This window comes from Salarias fasciatus, chromosome 5 (genome assembly GCF_902148845.1).
Source record: "Salarias fasciatus chromosome 5, fSalaFa1.1, whole genome shotgun sequence".
In the NCBI taxonomy this organism is placed as follows: Eukaryota; Metazoa; Chordata; class Actinopteri; order Blenniiformes; family Blenniidae; genus Salarias; species Salarias fasciatus.
Window position 1 is genome coordinate 7,691,754 of NC_043749.1, and position 23,589 is coordinate 7,715,342.

Sequence of the window (23,589 nt, forward strand, 5' to 3'; positions counted from 1 at the left end):
AGGGAACATTTGTCATTATAATGAAAAGAAAAAAAGAAGCAGCATTTCTCATTATAACTGTCAAGGGACCGATGGGTCAGAATTAACCTAAAAAAATGTAAAATGAGCTAGTTTCTCACAACACGGTGAAAATAAAACGACCTTTGGATGCATGTAGCTATATACATACTTTATTTAGAACACCTAATAAAACTAAATTTAGGCTGCTTGGAGGTAGGAAGCCAGGAAGGAAATGCAACCCCCATGGTCATGAATCTCTCTGCCCACTCAACCGTATCAGCACACTTAATGGAGCTGGAACGCAGCTCTCCACGAAATAAAGTCCTTTCACACTTCATTTGAAGTGATCCTCTCTTGTCCGCAGCACTTTGAACATGCAAACGGCTTTTTAACTGTCTTACAGATGCTTCGGAGTCGAACTTAACCTCCAAGAATTCAAAGCGTAACAATTTTACGATAAAACGGAACAAAAGAAACTTCATCATACAGTGGACGAAGAGCGTTGTTTGCTGTGACGTCTCTTTGTAATGATGGGAGCAGTGGAGAAAATGAGCCAACGGAAGAGGAGAGGCTGCGTCAGGAGATCCGGAGTACATGGTCAATGGAGTTTACTTAAACAGCACTTTTTACTGCCTCAGCGGTCTCGGGGGGATTTACAGCATCAGTTGCTTTCAACAATGTGCACGCACAATCACGCAAACACACACGCGTGGTTCAAAATCTTACCAACTCATCAATACACGGACAGAGCAAGATGAACGATCGAACCTTTGGGATTGAAAACTAACCTGAATCACCAGCCGAGCCGTAGCCGCTCCATGCACATGGAGAGGTTGGATAAATCAAAGCTATAATCATCCTCGAAAAGATTTGCTGTTGGTGTTCATTCAGTACAAGTTTGTTAAACAGAACTTGTTTAATCGACCACTTTAGTTTTCTGGAGGAAAGCCATCACCAAAAGTGCAGATTTGTTATCATCAGGGCAGCATTGTGTGCACCAAACACAAAGTAATTGGTTCCAAAAGTGTGAAGATTCTGAGCAGTGGATGCATGAGGGCGCTTCACACAATCTGGCCAATAAGATGAAGCTGCCCTCTGGTTGACTAGCGTCAATTTGGTGGCAGTTGTGAGGTGAGCTGGTGTGACAGCTCAGGAGGGGGAGACGAGGGGAGGAAACGTGGCTGACAACAACTTTAGTGACGACAAATGTGACTCCAAGGCTATAGCTTGTGTTTCCGCTTTCACATTAGTTACTGGCCAGTATTTAACGTGCATTGCACAAAGCAAATATTCCTCGGAGGGAACTGGCCTAATTTAAACTAAATGAAGTGGTTTTAGTGCTCAAGTGTAACCTTTTCCTAGTCAATACTGTCTCATTACTGCGGCATCTCTATTAAAGCTGAGCAGAAAAATCCACTTCACAGTTTTACACAAACTGCCCTTAAAGCAAAACTTGGAGTGAACTCGCGCAGAGCCAGGAAAGATTAATTTGCAGTGATTTCCCATTAATCCACCGGAGAAATATAGCGTCAGTAACGCGTACATTACAAATCACCAGTGAAAGCCAGCACAAAGCAGCCTCACTATAAATCTCAGGGACAATAAATTGGACAAAATGATCTTAATGATTAAACTGTGTGTGTGCAAACTGTTTAAGAAACATAAAAACATTCAGTTTGATCATATTAATGAATTCAGATCAGTCTCCGAATCTTAATATCACTGCAAAGAACTGCACTGGAGTATTTATTCAGTTTTTTTTTAATAAAATGATGAAACATTTATCTCAGAAGCCCCATTGATGACACTTTCATTCATGTATCGGCAATGCTCCTCACTTCTTTGACCTGAAACGATTCTCATATTGATGAGCGAGTTCCCTGAAGCTGTTATGATCGTCTTTAAGTGATCTCTGAGCAGCAAGAGTGTCCAAAGGAGGAGGATTTCCCCACCGGGGGGCAAAGGCCATGTGCATGTATAAGTGGCATAACCTATCAGCACATGAGTTTATTGTGTAATTATGGAGTCTAATACAATTAGCAGAAATTGCCTCCAACACATCAGAAAAGGTGTGAAAGTATTCCAAAAGCTGCTCATGATTAGGATTTGAAAGGAAGTCTGGCAACACACGAAAACGTGCAGCAGTGTCGTCGATGTGCGATAACCCTGATCTCCTTTCCGACATCGGACCAGAATCCATCCATCTTCTACACTGATTAATCCTCTGCAGGGTCGAGGGGCGCAGGAACCAATCCCAGCTTACAGTGGGCAAGGGCAGGATACACCCTGGACAGGTCATCCGTCCATCACAGGACACACACACCGAGGGGCAATTTAGAGTCCCCAATTAAAACTGGTGAAACTGGAGGAAACACACACACACAGGGAGAAGATGCAAACTGATTTTTCTTAGACTTGAGGAAAATATATTTTGTTCATTGCAAATCTTTTTTTTTTTTTTTTTAATTTACGCTTTTCCTTAAAAATATAGGCAGGCCTATACCCAGGAGCATCTTGGAAGGAAAATAGACTATTTCCCCTCAAGTTGGTTTTAAATTATGCAGTGTTTTGTCTCCAGTAAACAATTCTCAGTGACATATTATAATGATGCTGCTTCCATGATCGAGCCAAAAATTAAAATGCTTTTATTTACTTATTTTTTCCCACACACCTGCTCCTCCATTCTTTCTCTCTCTCTGTCTCTCTCTCTCACGTGAGAAACAAGCACACAGGTTAATATTCATGTTTACTCCCGTTCTTTGTTCTTCTCCCGGGCACGTTTCCATGTCATCAGTACTTGTTGATCGCAGGTGTTCTGCTGCCAGTCAGGTAATGATTTTCATAACAATGCATATTCAGGAGAACTGGGTTTCCTTAGTGAACCAGATACACGTCAATACAAAGCTCGATGCTATGCAAGAAGTCCATGCAACATGTAAGCTGTTATTAGTTATTAGTTACTTTCTTGGTGACTAAGTAAGTAAGTAACCAGTTAGATGAATCACTGTACTGTTGTGACCTATCAGCTGAGCTGTCTGTACTTTCTGCATCAATCTAACGACTGATTCACTCATTGATTTCAGGTAATTGCAGGACGGTGATCTGAATTTTGGTGGTTTGTGCAGAGAACGTCTATTGAAATAAATGTCAAAGAGAAGAAGCAACAACAGAAGAGCTGAGATATCCCACAAACAAGCAGGCAACTGCAACAGTCAGGCATTCAAAAGGCAAGCTAACCTTTATTTAGGACTTTGAAAGCAAAAAATGCCATGTTGGTAGATGGTAGTGATTAATAAAGAACGTGTGTTTAGTGAAATGGCAACTATCAAGACTACAGCTCAGGCCAGTTTATATTCAAGCTCACAGTCACAGCACTCAGAAAGACACAGCTCTATAACTGCGATGTTTTCTTGTGTGCACTGAAACTTCTGGTTATGAAACTGTGTCACTAATGCCACAATATTATTCAGTTACAATATAAAAATATTTATTCGACTTTTTCTCGTTCTCAAAATCACAGATGATGCTGTAGTTGTGAAGTATTTACACAAGAAGGTGTTGAAAGATGTTTTTCATCCAGAGTGCTTCTCTGTACTTCATTCTTTGGTGTTGACACATTGCCTCAACAAACAGGGCAGGAAAAGCAATATCAGCAGGTAGCCTGCAGGGACCCCCGGAGTGGTCCCCGGGAGAGGTTCTGGAAATAGTTCAAACAACATGACTTGAAACTCAACATTCTCAAGAATTTGGGGGAAAGTAGCTTTTTTGAAACGCTATTTATCCATGAATTACTTTTCTGATGGCAAATGACTCATTGAAATCTGGCAATATATTTTAAAATTAGGCACATCTCAATCCTAAAGATATAATGCACACTGACACTGATGGTTTTAGTGGAATCAAAGGTGTAGGATCAACAGATGCAGGACTGGAAGATGCACAAAATAGTGATCCAGTCCAGTCCATGCAGTATTGACAAATCGGTGCAACAGGATGATGTGAATAATACATCAGTACCAAAATACTGGAAATATGCCACTTCAGTGTTCTGTCCAATCTGTCCATCACATTAAATAGATCGAATCAGAAATGACTACTTTGCTCTTATGTAGAGCCACTGGCATATACTTAAATTAAAATGAACAGCACATGAGGCTGTTTTGTTTTGTTTTTGTCTTTTGTAGTGACAAAATGCTAAAATGAGGCACCAAAACAATTTGTTGTGGAACATTACTGAAGTTAGAAACCTGTGAAAAAAAAAAGATATAATATGAACTCGTGACAACTGTGATTTAAGTTGATTTATACTTTAGCAGATGGTCTCCATTTTACCAAACCATCCCATTTAATATGAAATTATACTGAATGTGGTCTCTGAATTGAAATAAGTTTCACATCCCTGCTCTATGAGCCAGTTCGGTATTAGAAAGTCCATAAAAGTCTTGTCTATTCCGGCTCTGGAGTGCTCAGTGACATTATGCAGTTTACTATCTACATGTAATTATTTAATTCTTTGAGCAGACATGTTCTAAATGCATACATGTGCATGAGATCTGTTGCCAAACACTGCACAAATCCTGTTGCTGAGCATCTCTCTATTGTGTGCACATTTCATCCAATATTTAACCAAGTGATTATGATTTCGAGCATGTCACACAGAGCAGGGTTTTAGCTCTTGGACAAAGGCTAATCCAGTGTAATTATCCAGAGAGCCGGAGTCAGATGGCGCTCCACCAGAACCAGTAATGATGGTTATTCAATATAATTAAGGCATTTTAGATTAAGATGTTTTACATACATTCATCAACATTTTTTTTTTTTCCTGATTGATGTAATAATCTCAAGATGAAAAGTTACATTACAAATCAGTGAAAACAGTATCTGATGTGACTGATTTTTGGAGATTTAAAAGGCAAGTAAGAGCCACTCTGTGAGTAAACATCAGCCGGGTTATTTGTGGACCTGAGGAGAGATGTGGCCCAGTTCCACATTAACCTTGTTTTATAGGTTGGAGCGATCAGCAGCTGTACAGATGGTGTGCCGGCACGTGGTCATCTGAAACTTTTTCAAGAGATGAGTGGTATTTTTATCTCTCTTTAGGCCGACGGACTGACCTACATGCTTTTGTCTGGGCTGAAATCCGTGTGGCATTACAATTAGTGAGCATGTGTAGCAGGAATATTTAAAGAGACGGGATTTTAGCTAAATGTTCTTTATTTATCCGTGGGTCACTGAAAAGTGAAGCCCTATTGACTTCAAGGCATCTGTTTATTTGTGAAGCATCCAGCTCTCTGTGTTCTTTAATTGCCAGCTGAGTGTGACATGGATTTTATTGGCATTGTTCATTGTTGCTTTCAATTGCATAATCAGTGTGAGAGTTTAGTTAAAAGAAACATTAATTGAACAAGGATAAGCATATAGAAGATGGATCTATACTGAAATAATAGGTGAGATAATAAAATATGTTTTTCTTTTAATACATAAGCTACTGCACTGGAAATTCAGCTGCTGTGATCAGCAGACAAATCACACACTCAGACTGAAAGCCCCTCACACCACACCCTGATTGTTACCCTTTTCAAGGAGGATTTTTCTTTACTTTTGTGTCTCTTATTGCTGAAACTTTCACTCAGAATGAGTAATGGCCCATGGGACCTTTGAGTTACATGACTTTTATCAGATGGACAATATTAACCATGCCTCAGTGACTTTGTTCTTTTTCTTGTTCAAATCCTTCAGCAAAACTACAATTCTGTAATAGAAAAAAGAACTGGCTGTACTTTTTGTCAGTGGTTTCAGTGGAAATGAAGAAAAATATGAGGTCAAAGCACAAAAGCTATCAGAAATCAAGACACAGCTGGGACATCCTGAACCCTCCACTTCTGGAAATGTTTTGACTTTATTAATCCCCTTGGGGAAACAGAATTCCCCAGAACTGCCCTCCGTGTTGCGGCGCTCTGGGGAGCTGGCGGAGCTGGTGGAGCTGGTGAGGGTCACGGATCAGGGATCTACGGACATGGCCTGTTCGCAGAGGGGATCAGACTTGCAATCTCCTGACCCCGAGCCCGTCTCTCCAGCCTCGAGACCATCACTGCTCCAGCCATATCAACCCATCCAGTGTGAGCAGTTTGGGCTTCAGTGTTCTGCTCAAGGACACTTCAACATGCGGGCAGGGAGAAAGGGAATCAAACCTGCATTCATTCGATTGAAAGATGAAAAACTGGACTGCAGCAGCGCAGAAGCTTAAAGTGATTTTTCAAGGGAATGAAGCTATTCAACAGAAAATACACAATGTCCTTCAGAGCTTTTCTGTGTCTTTAATTGAAATCACTTTCAATCAATGGTTTAAAAGTTCCTCTTCATGTCTCTGTTTTTTTTTGTCAGCACAACCTAGCATTAGGTTTAATTACTTGCAGTTACTTCACAGGAGTTACTTCGCTTGACACTGGAACGGCACCTCATCTTTTTTTTTTTCCAGAAAATGTTTTACATTTCTTTAAAGTTCAACATAAGCAAATATATCTTTAACAGGAAAACTATGAGTGTACAGCTTGGCTTGTGCTCTCGATACATGGGAAACTGTCTTTACCTCATGTCAGAGAAGGTGGGCAGCAGACCTAAAGGCAGAGGTAGTGTCGACGGTTTATTCGTTCTCAATAGGCAGTGAAGCATTCTGTGTTGGAAACAAAGAGATGAGGTCAATCCAATAACATGAGGTCAGCCAGAGGCAAGGAACAAAAACCAAACGGACCGCAAGACAGACGTAAATACAAATAGTATGAATGTAAACCACCACAAAGCGGGAGGGAAACAGTGGCAAAGAGCAATACACAGCACAGCACATATTTATACACACAGGGATCGGGGTGAGAACAAGGCACAGCTGACAAGACTCAACAGACAGTCAAGACGAGACACATGGAGAGCAGAGCAAGCAGATGCATGAGGAAAAGAGACATAAGACCACGTCACACACACGAAACATGAAAACAGACATCCGCCTGACAACTACAAACCTGCCATAACATCAAATAAGACGCACACAACGACCCAGGAGGAGACAGAACCGTGGTGTGGTGTGGACAGACACACGAGTAAACCTGTCAGGGAACGAACCCGAGTCCCTGACATGCAGCGCTCACACTGGAACGGTTAGCTGTCGGCGGGGATACAGCTCAACACCTCCACGTTTCAGTCTGAAATTCTCTCATGGAAAAGGATGGCGTCTCCCTCTCCAAGCTACGGGGAAAGGAGGGATGGTTAGACCGGCCGCAGGTTGGGACAGGCGGCTGCAGCAGTGGAGTCACTGCGCTGGTGAAGAGGGAGATGAACTGTTTATATATATATATATATATATATATATATATATATATATATATATATATATATATATATATATATATATATATATATATATATATATATATATCCCCACCACAATGATTTAAAACATGCCTAACTATTGAATAATGAAACTAAAACATTAACAATAAATACTACAGCAATACACTGTACATTTTAGTTAATCATTTATCTATTGATTATTACATTCTGGGCTTTCCCCTTGTAAATTGAATTTTCACTTAAATAAAACGAGCCCTGTATCTAATTGATCCACTAAGATTAAGATGTTCGATTTGATGTAATTATCTGGATAATCTCCCCCACGCAGTTTTTCAAAGTGAGCATTTTCCACCGACATGTCAGTTCTGGCTTTCGCTCCTGTGGCAAGCAAACCTCAGGAAATCAGGTGACAGCGGCGCGGATATTTCTGCATTAAGGGACTGCAGAGTGTGATGTTCTATTTCAGCACACATGTGAGCCCTGTCAGTGTAATCCTCCCCTCACTTACTCTGTCAGCAGCTTCTGATTAAATGAGCAAGCTCTTCCTGCAGCTACAGTCCACCTGCTTCCCCCAGTGCGCTACAAATTCTGAATGAACAGCAGCTATGACAGGCTTTCCCTCTGGCAAAGGAAAAAAAAAAAAAAAAAAAAACTTTTTGGGTGCTTCAAGTGTTGAATCACTGATGCCTGTCCAGAGTCTGACTCCAAAGGATTTAAATAAAGCTGAAAGTTTGACAGTTTATTTGGATCTGACATTTCAGCTTGCCAGTGATGTTGCTCCTTTAGTCTCAGGTGGTGATTCATTAATCAAATATTTTGAATATTTTTAAAGAACGAAATGAACATGAACCAGTCAGTAAATATTCAAAATTTACCAAAACACTCTATAAGCTACAAATGAAACAGAATTTACTTTACTTTATTTACTCACTTCAGTCATTTGCACTGTTAAAAAAAAAACATTTTCACTGTTCAATATTGCAGACGATTAGGATGTGAGTTTCTTATAGTTTCTTATTTTCTTATTGATGATATTATACAGTTTGCTTAATCTAAATTGTGAGAATGGAAGCAAATTCCCAGCTGTTTCTTATCATTGATTGCTTGAGAGTGTCGCTGGACCAGAAAGTGTCTGATGACTAAATGCATGAAGTAATGGCTGGAGGGGATTTCACTTATGAGTGAGACTGAGCGTCCCAATTGGTATTATAACAGACCTTTGCACGTTCCAGACACCGTTTACAGTCTGTCAAACAAAGAGCCATGCGATTGCAGTCGGAGGGGATGATGTATTGTACTGAGGTGCATCTTTAATTGACTTCACACTGACGCTCTCTCCACCTGCCGAGACTCCCTGACACGCAGCTTTCATCAATAAAATCAGTGTGGAGTGGGTGGTCGATTAGGAAGACCGTCCCTGTTCATGCTCACTGCTTACATGTGAGAAGAAAGAGTGTTACCACTCACTGGGATTTGGTGAAGGAGTGAAACAATGAAGATGGAACATGACCTTTGTTTATCATAATGTCACCATTTAAAGAAAGCCAATGACATCGCTCTTGATGTGGGTATTGCAAAGCAGGCGTTGGCTCCAGAAATGACAGGAAGATTGAGTGTTGTCCTCTCTTTCTTCTGCACCGGGAAGATGTTGACTTGTTTGTTATGAGAAGTGACTGTAAGGTCAAGAAGGGTCACCGGCCCACATCAGAAATCAAGTGTTGCTGTCTCACAATTCATCAGCGCTCTACTCTGTCAAGCTCCTATAATAGCTCGCTGCTGTGCCACTGGCTCAAGCACACACACGCACACGAACACACACACACACACAGGTGAATCTCCGCTCTAAGATCTGTATTTCAGATGGTTAAAAATGCTGTAGGACAACTTTTAACTGGAAAATGTAAGCATGAGCACATCCCACTTGTCTTAGCCTCTCTTATTTCGTTTGTTTCGCTCCATGCTCTTGCCCCACCTGGGCTCTGTGAATTGCTACATCCTCACAACCCTGTCGGCTCCCTCAGGTCAGCTGATCAACTGCTCTCGGTGGAGCCTAAAACCAGGCTTAAGCTCGGAGAAAGTCTTTTTCAGAATCAGCTCCAAGACATTGGAACAATCGAGTGCTGCACATCAGGCAGGGTAAACCACTTTATCTTCCTAAATCCAATCTGAAAACCTGCCCCTTCTCCTTGGCTTTAACTTTTAACGAAGGATTCAACTGTAACCTCAACTGTGTAAAGTAAGTTCAACCCTAGACTCACAACCTTTTCACTTAAATCAGAGCAGTGCTGATAAACATCCTCACGGACCAATTTCACGTGTTGTATTATATAACTGTCATCAATATATAATTTTTAGTTGTCCAGAAAGAAGAAGAAATGTTGAATCGAGGACTGCAAAATGTCGGTCAGGATTCGTAGGAGCCGTTGACGCACACACATTCAAGCACTCCAGCATTTTATCACAGTTGTCACAAATTTCTCAATGAATTCCAACAGCGTTTGCAGGTCAGTTCTGCAGCTATGAATGATTGAAACATCCACGACACATAAATTAGACTTACTGACTCTAACGAGCAGATGGATGGAAACATAACAGCAAAAGACATTTAGCATTTAAAGTCCACAGATTTATCGCATGCCCCTGTCATGATCTTATTTGCGATCTTAACACCGTGGATGTTTACTCTGTGTTTTTTAATAGAAGAAACCGTCAGAACAACTTTTACGGACGCTGAATCAATAGACCCTGCTGTGATGACGACTAAAAGAACAAACAAAGATATTTTTCCCTGCAGCTTGATTTTGCACTTCTAAAAAAGATGCATTTTATTCATATTACATCAAGTTTTAGGAGCTACATTTTTTTTTAATCCCCATTGCTCTGGTGATTTCTTAACAGCTGAGTGAATATGCAGTCAGCTCTCATTAACGATGTGTGACCCAGCGCACTCAAAGCACGCCACAAAGCCTGGTCCTCTTGTTGATGCGCCAATAATGTCAAGCTCGCACTCACCCTGTGGTCACAGTGAAATACAAACCACCTACATTTACAGATACACGTGGCAAAGTCACTGACATTGTGACTCCCTAAAATGTCCGTGGGTGATTGCTTTAATGGGTTTGTTTAGCCACGCTTACAGCGGCGCTCCAGAGGAGACGGTGCCTGGCTGCTTACTTTTTGGCCAGGATGAAATATTCCCACATCTGTTCATTTAAATTAGGATGAAATTTGACAGAGAGGAGCTATGTTGATGACTTTGATGGTTCTCTGACCTTTCCTGTAATTGTGGGGATGTGTTTGATCCCAGCGGGACTGAATTAACCATCTGCTTTGACACATTCACGCAGTTCGATTGAGGTGACTCCTCCTTATCAGACGTCAACACGCAGGAACTGCGACGACGACAACACAAGCATGCTCAGGTCTTAATCTCTGTTTAACATCCATCCTGAATCGGATGAACATTACGTGGCATTTGACATGAAGGGTTGTGAAGCAAGCAACCTCCAGCAGTTTTGGAAAAGACTTGATTCATTCAAGAAGTCATTTGGAGAATCCTTGTTTTCTTTTCCCCTCAACAATTGTCAACTGGACTTAATTGCACCAAAAGTGAGGAAGACAACAGCTTGGGGGAGCGTTCTCAGAGGGGCCCGATTTCTGTCTCTTTGCATCATTCATCTAATTGGTTTATATTGGAATATATTACATTTAAAGTTCTTCTGTGTTTTCAGCCACAGTTTTACAAAAAAATACAAAAGTTATATCATGCATTTGAATGTATCTGTAGTTTGTTTTAAGGAGAAGATCTCCGGCAGAAGAACCGCTTCATGGCTGACAGTCGTTCTGGAAGTGACTTCAGACAAACAGTGGGTGGAACAACTCCTTTTTTTTTTTTTTTTTTTTTTTTTTTTTTGAGCGGCTGTTCGAGTGGCACCATTTCTGGGATGAGTGAAGAATATGATTAAGACAATTTTATCTTAAAAACCTTTTTTTTTTTTTTATAAATATAAATTAAAATCTTCTAACAACCACATGGAAGAAAATACTTTGGCGTGTCTTTTGAATACAGATGTTATTATCAAGAGTGTCTTATCATCTGAAATTAATTTGGAAAAACATGTGAGAGCTGACAGGTATGGCCAAGTGTTGAGCACGTGTGAGCAGGTGTGAGCAGCGCCCCCTGTAGGAGGTGCTGCAGAATTCTGAGAGTGCTGCTAGTCAAATATTTCCAGCTTGGGGGAATGTTTGGTTGATGCTGCCAAATTAATGAAATGTCCTTGAGCCCGCAGTGATATGACATTAGTGATATGTCCCTCCCTGTTTTCAGGAGAAGTCAGATCACCCTGCTCCTGTTTGTGCTCCAGTCCTTCATTTGTGATCAAGGAAACTGGGTGAGGTGAGAAGGTTAACCCCCCCTGGAGAATTGTGACAGTTGACTGTTGTAAAATCTTTTTTCCAGACAGAAGTCACACTGCTGCTTTACCTGGACTGGAAAGATCCAGGCTTGTCCAGTGCCTTTTATTCTATTACTGATTCAACCTGGAGCTATTAGAGTTAGAGCATGTATTTTATTATGAGCATACACTATTTTAAACTGACTTTTGTACCAACTTATTTTCTTCTCCAGTCTTTATTGATTTCTGTTTTATGGATGATGTGAACCTGCTGAGCTATACACATTTTCTTTCGTGTGTGTGTTTTGGACAGCTTGCACCGGTCAGCTTGCACCGGTTTCTGACGCGCCAACATCCAAATGTCTACAATGAGAATTTCTTTCTGTGTGACACAAAAACCTTTGCTGCAAAAAGGGTTTAGAAGCGTGATCCTGGGAGCCCAGTGGAAGTCCGTTGCCAGCAGTGATATGATTATCCCCCAGAGAGCGTACTTCAGTTCTTATTTCTGACTCTAACGTTGACGAGATGGTTTGTCCAACACATTGACACAAAGAAGACTGACTGACTGTTGTTCCATCAGTTTGGTGTCTAAAACATCAAGTGTCTCTCTGAGATGTACTTGAATGCTTTTTTTTCCCCTTGCAAACCCCAGCCAAAGGAAAATACAGAAGTGGTTTCACTCTGCTGGGTGTATTTCTCCACATGTCAAGCAGAAGTGTGCAGGCTTTCTGAAATGCTCTCAACAGCCTCTCATCTGTTATAACAACAAGGTTCATGGTGGAGGAGAGGCACACTGATACCGTGAAAGTGCGAGATTGGCTTCGATTCTTCGGCAGGCCCCCGGGGGACTCTGTGTCCAGGCAGAACGTATGATGGAAGGGCTTGTTCATTGCTCTGACCCGTTATCTCTTATTACCTGTGGCATGTTTGTGGATTTCTTTTTTTTTTTTCCCCTTCCAGGTCATCATGAAGTGCCAGGATACCTTTGGGCAGTGGGTTGAACTTTTTACTAGCCTTTTGTGTGCACAGATGAAACCTGCAGATCTGAGCCGGGTGCTGGATGAAGGGTTTTCAGTTAACCTGGGAACGTGTTCATCAGTGACCGGCCGCTCAGCTGTGAGCGAGCAGCGGCACACGGCTGCTCTTCCTGTACGGCGGTCATTCAGGTGCGGAACAAACTCTCCCCGATCGCCGCGGCTGCTGACCCAAGAATGGTGGCCAGTTGTCACGGCAACCGATGCACATTTCTGTTCATATATTTAAGTTGCACCGGTATGACACGAGGAGAAAAGGCGTCAGCCTGCCCGAGGTGTCAAAGCTCATTAGAAGGTGATGTCTGCGTGAAACAGATTCTACTGTGCAGAAGTGTTTCTCTGCCTTGTCTCTCCTTCTAGGGCTGTATTTGAGAGTAAGACCAATTATAAAGACGGTTTGTCAAGTATTGTCAGTTTCAATCACTTTTTTTTTTCCATTGTTCATCATTCCAATTGACAGATGGAGAAGTAATTGTAAAATGCTCTTTCTCCTCTACCGTCCTTCTTTTAGTGTGACTTTAACAGTCAAGCTGTGGAGTTTTCAGAATTTATATTCATTAAAATTTTAATACTTATTCCAAGTTTTCAAATGTTAATTTCTGTACTTGCCCTGACGACTAAACTGGGGTGTACTGTGCCTTCACCCACTGTGAGCTGCTATTGGCTGCAGCACACTGAGATCCAGAGCTGGACAAAGCAGTATACAGTAGACGGACGTCTGAGGCGGTCCTTTGTGCTGACTTCAGTCGAGGTGGTACATTTGTCCGCAGGTCTTGCCAACATTGCAACATACTGTTATTATGAGTATCGATTCAACAATAACACCCAGAAGAAAAGGCGACGCCTGTGTGTGTCCATGACAACAACTCTTGAACAAAACATAGAAAAAAAGTTGAAAAATGCATTATGAGAAAAAAACCCTACATCAGGGATGTCAGGGAGAGGACAGCAACATATGAGCTGGACAAAGCACATTTTGGATTAAATTTCTCTTTCCATGGCCTTGTTTTAGAAATTGATGAAACAGACTGTACTGCTAACTTATTTTCATCTTGCAGGCATTTCTGCTGAAGTTCATTTCATTGATTCAACAAAAATATTTTTTTGTTACATAATAGCATATTTTACGTTATTGTGCTGATATTGAAATCCTGACTGATTAAAGTTTTTCTTTAATTTGTAAAGTTTTTAAGTTTTGAATTTCTTGACAAAGAATTTTTTTATTATTCAAAATGAGAAGGATTTCTGAATATTGACTCGAATAAGTGGATTTTTAGCACATCAAGTGTAGTCCATGTTTTTTTTTTTTTTTTTTGTTTTTTTTTGTGTTGTTTGAGGTTTAGTTTGGTTTTTGGTGAAAACTTACAGAAATCATTGAAGCCTTGAGTAAAACCGGCTCTCATTTATTCTAAAGCATACTAATCTATAGTCCATAATAATAAAGAGAGCCCTGACGATGCAAGGTACAAAGACAGAATCAAAGACTGTGAGACTGTGAGAAAAAACTACAATATCAGGCAGAATCAATTGAAGTCTTGTGAAAATACAAACCAGAACCAACTGAGAAGCAATTCACATGTCGTGGAGAAGGTAACAGGAACACTGAGCGGAGACGGTAACAGGAACATTACAGAGCACGAAGGAGGAACACCAGAGAAACACGAGGAAGGAATTCAACACACCTCAATTATGAGAGGTAAGAAACCAAGAAATCCAGACAGTGAAGAATAACAGAGCTCATTGCTTTGCTGGGAACTTCATAAAAAATACCAGTTGGAAGAGTAAATTTTCAGCGTTTGCTGCATTTAACAGGTCGGAAACAACAACAAAGCTGATAAATTCTACCTTGTTTTACTTTAACTGTAATCATGTATGATTTAAGTCACTTTAAATTCGCTTCTTTTATAATTGTTATAGACGGAGGTCCCGTTTTGCAATTTAACCAGAATAGAATAAAGTATTCTTCAACATGTAGCAAATCACTGCACACCTGAATCATGTAACAGATGCACTAATGGGTTTACTGTATATTTGTAGATGTGAATATTTGCTCAGTGGTAAAATGAAATTGTCCTCATGATGACCACAAGCTTCTACTGCGTTACACACTAGGATTTTATTTCTGGTACAGATGAGTCTTCACTGTGTGAACCATCTCTATTTGAATTATATGAGCTGCGTTTAACGAGATCGTTCTGAGGCAAAGAGCAAGACTTAAGAGTTTAACTGGACTGAGGGACCGAGTCCTTTATTTCTGATGTATCATGCAGAATCACATTTCAACAGAAAATATTTACTGAAAACCTCTGACACAATGCCAAGGTCATCGGTCGACTGAAATACGAATCGTTATTCCCAACTGTAATATTCATGGTTGCATCATTAGCATCAAATATTATACGGTTAAAATAATTTTATGAGGAAGTTTACCTCTCAGTTGCACAATAAAATGAAGTGATTTGTATTTATAAAGCACTCTGAGTATCTTCGATAGCATCCTTATCCTCCTTAAAGACACACACGCACATTACTGCACACACATGCAAGCATGTGCAATAACACTCACACACACACACTTCTCCTGATTCAATATTAGCTGTGGGGGTATTAACGCCACTGAGAATGAAAGAAAAGGAGAGGTACTTGAGGGGCACAGCAGCTTTATGGAATAGAACTGCCAGTAAAAGCACCCTTAAGCAACATCATTGTATTACTAAGTGCAAATGTCAACACAGGTCCTGAAGCTACAGCCAGCACAACAAAGAGTGAAATTATACCACTGAGAAAAATACTCCTGAAGCTCCCACTGGGGGCGAGAGGGTTCAAATGATCAACAGTCCAAATGGTCTCTAAAAGACGGCCAGAGGAGCAACGCGCCAGCCAAACACACAAACAGAGCCTGAAGACACGTGTGTGGGAGGCTGCGATGCAGCAGGTCAAGGTTAATATTAAAAACAAGCTGCGTCTGCATTATTAAATGTCGGTGACGGTGTGTGTTATGGTGCATTAAAAGGCAGACGCTGAATATTTGGCATTAAGGTGTTGAGTTTGATACAAGTGCGGCATCCAGACGCACAACCATATCATTATTTCACAAGTCATCGGATGTCCTATAAAATTGTAGGATAAACTGATGGCTCTTTCATTTTACATTAGTGTGGATCAAATGGAGGCTTGTGAAAGTATAGTGAGTGTGGCGCTCTGGCAGGAAACAAATGGGCTCATTCATCGAGAGCTGAGCTGACTCACACATGCTTTCTTTCACGGCACGTAGTCACTTTGTCATGTTCTTAAATCTATCTAAATAATCTCTAAGATATTATTTCTTCTTAGAAAATCATAACTCACTCCAGGCAGTGGGACATGTTTATTGTGAAATATGACTAAATTTTCGGAATCCAGGGAAAATTATGCAGATGGACAACGGGAGACAAGTCCTCTCTCTTTCTCACTATGATTTAAAATCATCTCCTTGAAACTGACATAAACATCAGTATCATATTTTTACTCTCTGCTCATTCCTTTGTTCCCATGAGTTTTTTTTTTTTCTAAAAAAAAAACTAAAGGAAATAATTATGATGGGTAAAAGCATTCTCCTCGCCTACAGACTCTTCCTGCGGCTGAAACCCTCCCCGGGGACGCCGGTCCATACTGTCAGCTATATCACACCACTGCAAGTTAGAAAACATCACGGAGGAGTTGGTGGGGAACCGGTGCTGATCGACTCTGGCGGGAGGCAATATAAACAGACCAGAGGCACCGGCACGGTTGTCACATCTCAGGTGCTGAGGCAGAACTCATGACGGGCAAAAACGCTCAAAATGGCTCATTCATCAGTCAAGAGGCACATCTGCAGAGCGCCACTGCTTTCATTACTGACACCAACAAGTCAGAAAGTATTTACTGCAAGTCACAGAAGAGTCACAGGTTAAAACATTCATCTGACATGAACACTGAAGTTAGGTTTTACATCACACTTTTTAACTAATGCTCATCCAAGCAGTCAACAGTGCCACTGTCGCACATGTGTGACAGGCGACAAGGTCAGAAAATTAGGCCGTATTAACTCCTGGAGGAGATATCACTGAAGGAAACTGTAAATAGGTCTATTCTGCACTCAGCTGTTGGAGTATGAATTTTGTAGCAACAACTTCATTCCAAGAGTCCATGAAAGTTGGAATCTGCAGAAGAAAGAAGACGAGAAAGAGAAAGAAATGGGTGTTGAAGACATGAGTGACACTGAGCATCTTTCAGCACAAGAACTGTTGCTTTAAAGAATATTTTCAGCTAAATAAATAGTGAAAACCAATTCTAGATGATGTCAACAAGAATACCATTGATTTGGACTGCATATTAAATAATTTGATGCTTAATGTGAAAAATCCGGCTCCAGAAGCAGAAACTGGAAAGAGCTTGCAGGTGTTTAAAATATCAATGGAGGCATCTGTAAGAATCACAAGACTTTCAATGGGGATTAAAATACAACGTGAAACAGTGAAAATCTGTTCTCAGTGAGAAGCTGTGAACGGTGTGAAGAAGTAGGAGGTGTGGAATGAAGCGGCATTGTTTTCTTTCTTTCTTTTTATTTTCGACCTTTTGACATCTTGTCAGAAAAACAAAGCTGCATGATGTTTTTCAAACGTGGATAATATCTATATATAGCATTCACCGTCTTTATTTGGATTACCATAGCAGCAACTCATCAGTGTAAAGCCAACTTTATTTAAACCCATCTCACTGCCAGTGATTTTTATTCATTTCCCCCCATAAGGCTGACTTCAGAAGTGTGTATTTTCTTTGGCCAGGAATTCAACATAAGTGAGCCTTCCCTGCAGCAACTAAACTAAGATTTATATACAGTATGTCGCACCACCAGCTGTGTTCTCTACTTATTTTGCATAATGGGAAGTTATAAATTACCACCGCTCTGAGTGTTTGGATCGATAGCCAATGTTTTATCAAGCACAACAGTAGTTTGCTGTCCACCTTATTAAACATATATTTGGTTTCTGAGCAGAGGTATCATAATTATTGAACAACCGCGCTCTATCAGCAAAACCCTCCTGTCAATTATCTCCTAAAAAATGCCTCGTGTGTGTGTGTGTGTGTCTTGAGAGTAATATGCTGGAACCAAGCTGTGAAACACTTCCAATTACTATTCTCCTCACTTTCCTGCCTGTTGGGCAAATATAATCCGTGGTGGTAACTCAGTGGATATGATCAGGAATTAAAGCTAAAGTGGTGAAATTTTCCCACAAACCCCCTGCTGCAGCATAAAAACCTGGCTGGCCCATTTATAGTAGACTGACACTCACACCTTTGTGTTTGCGTCTGTGTGTCTATACGAGAAGGATGGAGTTTCTGTCCCCTCCGGGCGGAGGGCTTTCAAATGTTGATTACACCCTGCTGTGGAGCAAACTCTGACTGCTATGTAATGCCACGCTTGTCTGCCTCCGTTTGGATCACTTCTTTCACTGGCTCGCACCATCTGCCGGGGAGTAGCCTCAGCTTTCTTTGGGAAGTGTCCAGAAAACCGTCTCAGTCCGCTTTGCTGCACTCCGTCAGTCTCGTTGTTTATGCTGAAACGTTCGCCGAGACATCTATATTGCACTTGCAATCTTTCGAAATATGTCTCTCCTCAGATTTTGCTTTCTCCATCTAATTTATAGACCCGAGGGAAAAAGACAGGAATCAAGTCTGCTAGATGAAATGCGTCAGAGATGAAGCATATAGCTGCAGCTGGTCTCGTTGGTGCAGATCCATCGGCTTCCAGATGCGTGCAGGAACATGCCTGCCAGCTGTTGGCAAATAAAGCAAAACTCTGAAATTTAATCAAACTGTTAGGATTAATAAGGAAAAGGTGCATCTGAAAGATGTCAATGACTGAAATGAAGATACCAATGAATACCAGCAATTACTCTGATATTATCCTCAATCTTCCTTTTTATTTCTTGGCATTTTAGTGTTTTCCAGCTCTGTACATGCAGTAGAATGTCACCAGTGTCAAGAGGCATTTCTCACACACTTTTGCCTGAAGATATTTTCTCTTTTGTTCTTCTTTAGAAATCTTTTCTTCATTTATTTTGATGTTGTGACAGATTATCTCACATGTCACACAAAAAAAAAAATTCTTCCACTATCTCTTGAAAATTAAACAAATAAATTATTCATTGATACTTCTGATGCTGCTGATGCTTTTTAGCGCACTTGTTTGCACGATGTCAATCATGTATTCATTCTCATAAAATGCTGATGTGATTTGTTCCTGTGAGGGCACATTTCAGCATTCTTTCATTGGAACCTTAGACAATAAAGTCATATGTGACTGCAGGAGAGCTCCTAACAAAACATTTGGTCCAACAGTCATGACCAGGACTTGAACACAACATACAGCATCTCAGGATCTTCAAACCGGCAGCGTGTTCATCTGATTATTGTCATGACAAGATCACGATATCCTCTCATTATCGCTTATGTAACTACACAATGAACAGCATGGTGTTGATTAGTAACAGGAGCAGTGAAGACACACAAACATGTGAACAGTGGATGGGTTCTGTCATTTTATTTTGAGAAATAAATGAATCATTTTTGAAAAACCAAAACAGTGTAAAACTCCCTATAAAATCCAGTCACACAAAAACCATGTTTTAACATGTTTCGCACAAAACACATTCATAAAGGCATGATTTTAATTACATTAGTCATTGACAAATAAATACTACAGGTGAAAACAACTAATACTTTCATTTGTGACCCTGCTTCTCCATCATTGGTTTAGTCCAGTTATATGGAACTCTCGATCTTAGCAACATCTTTGGCATCTCCATTTAGAGACAGAACCAGCTCCAGTTCTTGGCCAGCGGGGGGGATTGGCGTTTTGTTAATCTTGGCAAAGCTTTGGCTGATAGCCATAAATGTTTTATTTTTGGTTTCAGGGAGGATGAAGTAGAGGTAGATCGCTCCCAAGGTGCAGACCACCACGAACACCAGGAAGGCGAAAGACTGCAGTTTCTCCTGGATAAAGACAAAACACAAATGATCAAACATGAGGCAAAAAAAAAAAATTACAATTCACAAGTTATTATTACATAACTTGAAATAAAATCATATCAATATTTTGTTTTCAGCGTTCAGGGAATGTCATGATTACTGCCCTCCTTTTCCTCTCCCTCTCTGAATCAAATCCTGCCTTTTTTCAGCCTTACTGCACTCTTGCCAACTCCGGAGCGACGTCATCTGTGGCATCTGTTTGGTCATCTGTGTGAGTCATGCTGAAGACGACAGCACAAATCTCCCAAAGATTTTCCACTCAGGGGGTCGCGTAAGCTTGCTTACAATGGCCAGTCACAATATCCCCCATGTGTGTTTGCTGGTTTTTGTTGTTGTCGTGTTTTTTTTTACACATTAATGTGTGCTGATGTGCCCAAAGTACGACAGCTAACCTTGTCGGGTGTGTTATGCCAATAATAGAGATTAGTGACAGATTTAAAAATACAGACTGACTGATTACCCAGAGGGAGATTTGGATATGAAGGAGGGTGTGTGTGTGTGTGTGTGTGTGTGTGTGTGTGTGTGTGTGTGTGAGAATGAGGGAGAGAGGGAGGGAGGGGCAGTCTGAGAGGGATTTTGCGTGGGGTAGGGAAACTTCACTGACCCTCTCCAGTGTGTCACTGAGCTGCAGTATAATCCCTCGCTCATGAAGGGCCAGACCTCAAATGCAGCCCTGTGCACCTGCTATTAGAAGTCCAGCGTCCAAACAACCAAACGACGACGAACAACTACTTACTGCCTTGATTTCAGCAGTTATGTCATCACTGCTGTTAGTCTCTGACAGTTTGCATGTATTTCATAATAGCATCAGACGCAGCATGGGGTAAAGGCCGTGACCCAGTTTCCAGGCCGCCTCTGTGACGTAACTCATCTGCACGGTTTGCATGTTCTTCAGAATAACGCTGACTTTCTCCCTGAGTTCTCTCAGAAGATGAGTCATGGTGCAAACGGGACATTTCTGCATCCACTCCGTCTGTCATTAATACAATTTTTGCAAGCGCCCGTGGATTGAGGAGAGAGCGGTGCAGTCCTGCCTTTGACACTGAGATAAGCCTTTGATCTCCTGTGGAGGCTCAGCTGGGCTCAGTTTGCTGCACACACAAACAATTGGGCATGCACACAAAGAGCCATTGGCTTAATGCTGATGCACATGAGCCACATTTTCATGTTTCATGCTCAGATACATGCGGAGGCCTGAGTGACGTGACATGAAGAGAGAGGCTGGTGCTCCCAGTGATGGGAAACACTGAGCGGTGATGAAACTGGACACGGAAAAGCAATTTCAAGAATGACAGAATGGGATGGATCTTGGAAGGGTTGAATGAAAAGAACAGACAAAAAAATAAAAGAGAAACCAGTTCGCATCGGCAACATTTTCGATGAGAAAACACAGTTATTCAGGAGAGAAAAAGAAAGTCTAGGATAGAAGAATGTAAACTGTAGGAAGGGAAAAGATGGAATGAAACAGTAAAAACAATGTCAAAAACAAGACAGGACGAGCACTTAGAGGATGAAGAGGCACTTCCAATATTGAAGACATGGCACAAAGTAATGCACGAGAAGGGAGTCTTAAGTACGGTTAGCAAAGTAAGAGACGGAGCGAAATCGAGGGTGACAATCCGGAAAAGAGCCAAAAGCACAGGGCAGTGAGTGATGCGGCAGGATGGTTTGAGACGGTTAATAAAGTGAAGGAATAAAAGACAGAAGAGGTTGAAAAAGGGCAAGAAAATCAAATGGAGCAATGCAGGAGAGAATGGGTTTAGCAGAAAATGCCAATGAATTGCAGAAAATCCATCTGATGAGGTTTTCCAACTCAAGGTAGGGTCGCGGTACATCACTGTACAGAACACAGCAGTGCGGACAGAATGGGAGTAGACAGGACTGGACCATAAGGGGTAGTTTGGAACAGTCTGTGACACAGCAGCATGATTCAAGGTGAAACAGGACGGAACAGTGAAGGACAGGAAAGACACTGGATATAACAGCATCAGGAAACGCCGAGAGGGGACAATTCAATGCAGGCAATAATGCACAATAAGTGTGACACAAGTAGGGCGGTATAGATAGGACAAGACAAGACAGAAGGTTATTGGGCTGCCGAAAACAAATGAGCAAATGAGGGACAGTGGTTAGATCAGATGATGCAGAATAAACTGGGAAACAGACCGAATGAAAGATTCACTGCAAAACTGGACAGGAAGAGGGTAAAGGAGAGGAAGTCCTGGTCTCATGAGGGCCCAGTTTTGGAAATGTACTCCTTTGGCGGCTGCTTTCTGGGGCAGCAGTGGGTCATCAGTGGGAGGTTGTGCTGTGATGGTAGGGGATTGTTTGCATGTGCATTGACTTTTAAAGATTGCTCTTCCCTTGAGATGAGGGGGGTTCACTGAAGGGCAGTGTCTGCAGAACATGACCGATCCAGGCGTACTTCAAGCTCAGTCTGCAAGTCCACAAACTGGTCTGTTAAGAGATTTTATTGATTCCACTAAATCAATACTGCCACACTGAAAAAGCATGACGATTGAGAGGAAAAAAAGCAATTGTCCAGCTCCATCACCAGGATGCCGAATAACACAGGGACATATAAATGTATGCAGACTGATACTGATGCTGTGGGTGAGTGTGACGGGTCATCAGTCTTAAATGCCACTCTAAAAGAAAACTGTGTGACTCACAATTTAAAAGCAGCTTTAAAAATTAATTGAAAACTATCAGTCATCCTGACTACAAAATCCCTGATATGACATTACTTAAAACTACAATAATTGTTACACAGGTTTTTCTCTGATTGTGGTGCAGTAAGAGTGGACTTCCTTTCTCTTTATTCATGGAAGAAGAAATGGTGTTTTATGGGTGTGTTCTTAGCTTACAAAGAAAACACCTTTTTACAGAAAAACTGAGAACTTCAATCCTGAAAACGGAAAGCTCAGGCATGATCTTGGAAAAACGTAAGCATTTCACTGCAGGCCTCTCTGATTAGCAGCTGCTTCGGGCCTTTGGTCACACTAATAATAATAATAATGATAATGCATTGGTTTTATATAGCGCTTTTCAGGACACTCAAAGACGCTTTACATTGCATTATTCATTCACACCATACTCGGTGGTGGTAAGCTACTGCTGTAGCCACAGCGGCCCTGGGGCAGACTGACGGAAGCGAGGCTGCCCATCTGCGCCATCGGCCCCTCCGACCACCACCAACCATTCACTCTCACAACTTTCATACTAGGCAACGTGGGTGAAGTGTCTTGCCCAAGGACACAACGACAGTTTTACGCCTGCGGCAGCGGGGATCGAACCGCCAACCTTCCGGTTATAAGACGACCTGCTCTACCAACTGAGCTACTGTCGCCCCAGTCAGTTGATCAGTCGTAATCTATTTGGATTTCAAGAAATTAATTGTACTTGGAAGCGCTGTGAGATTGCATGTGACTCAAATGCGTGATCCGATCTAACTGACAGCTGGTCCAATTGTTCACAGGGACCAACAATTTAAAGATAATAATTTCCGGTTCTTAATCAAAATTAGAAGAGAACAACCAGCAGCCCGTGTGCATGTCAAAGGGATGCTATTCTGTAGGGAAACCCAGTAATTATGGACATTATCCCTATCTGAAAGCATGAAATGTGAATTCCATTCACCAGCGAGGACATGGACTTGGACAAAAAAACCCACTGGTTTCTTTGCTCATGATCCTTATGCAATTCGTAGAATGTGCACTGATGTTTCCAATGGCAATATCTGTGCCTAAAGAATGAATAAATCA

General features: G+C 41.3%; 1 protein-coding gene across 3 annotated transcripts in view; it reads right to left on the reverse strand.

The window, feature by feature from the left end:
- Positions 1-19,388: 19,388 nt before the first annotated feature.
- Positions 19,389-23,589, reverse strand: part of slc2a9l2 (solute carrier family 2 member 9, like 2) — a 132,821-nt gene continuing 128,620 nt past the window's right edge. For 2 of the 3 annotated variants that reach the window (XM_030092455.1, XM_030092454.1), the window contains one exon: positions 19,389-19,789. In XM_030092455.1, the coding sequence (XP_029948315.1) occupies positions 19,559-19,789 (231 nt within the window). In that variant the 3' untranslated portion in view covers positions 19,389-19,558. The remainder of the gene's footprint in view (positions 19,790-23,589) is intronic. The other variant, XM_030092456.1, reaches the window with a different exon arrangement.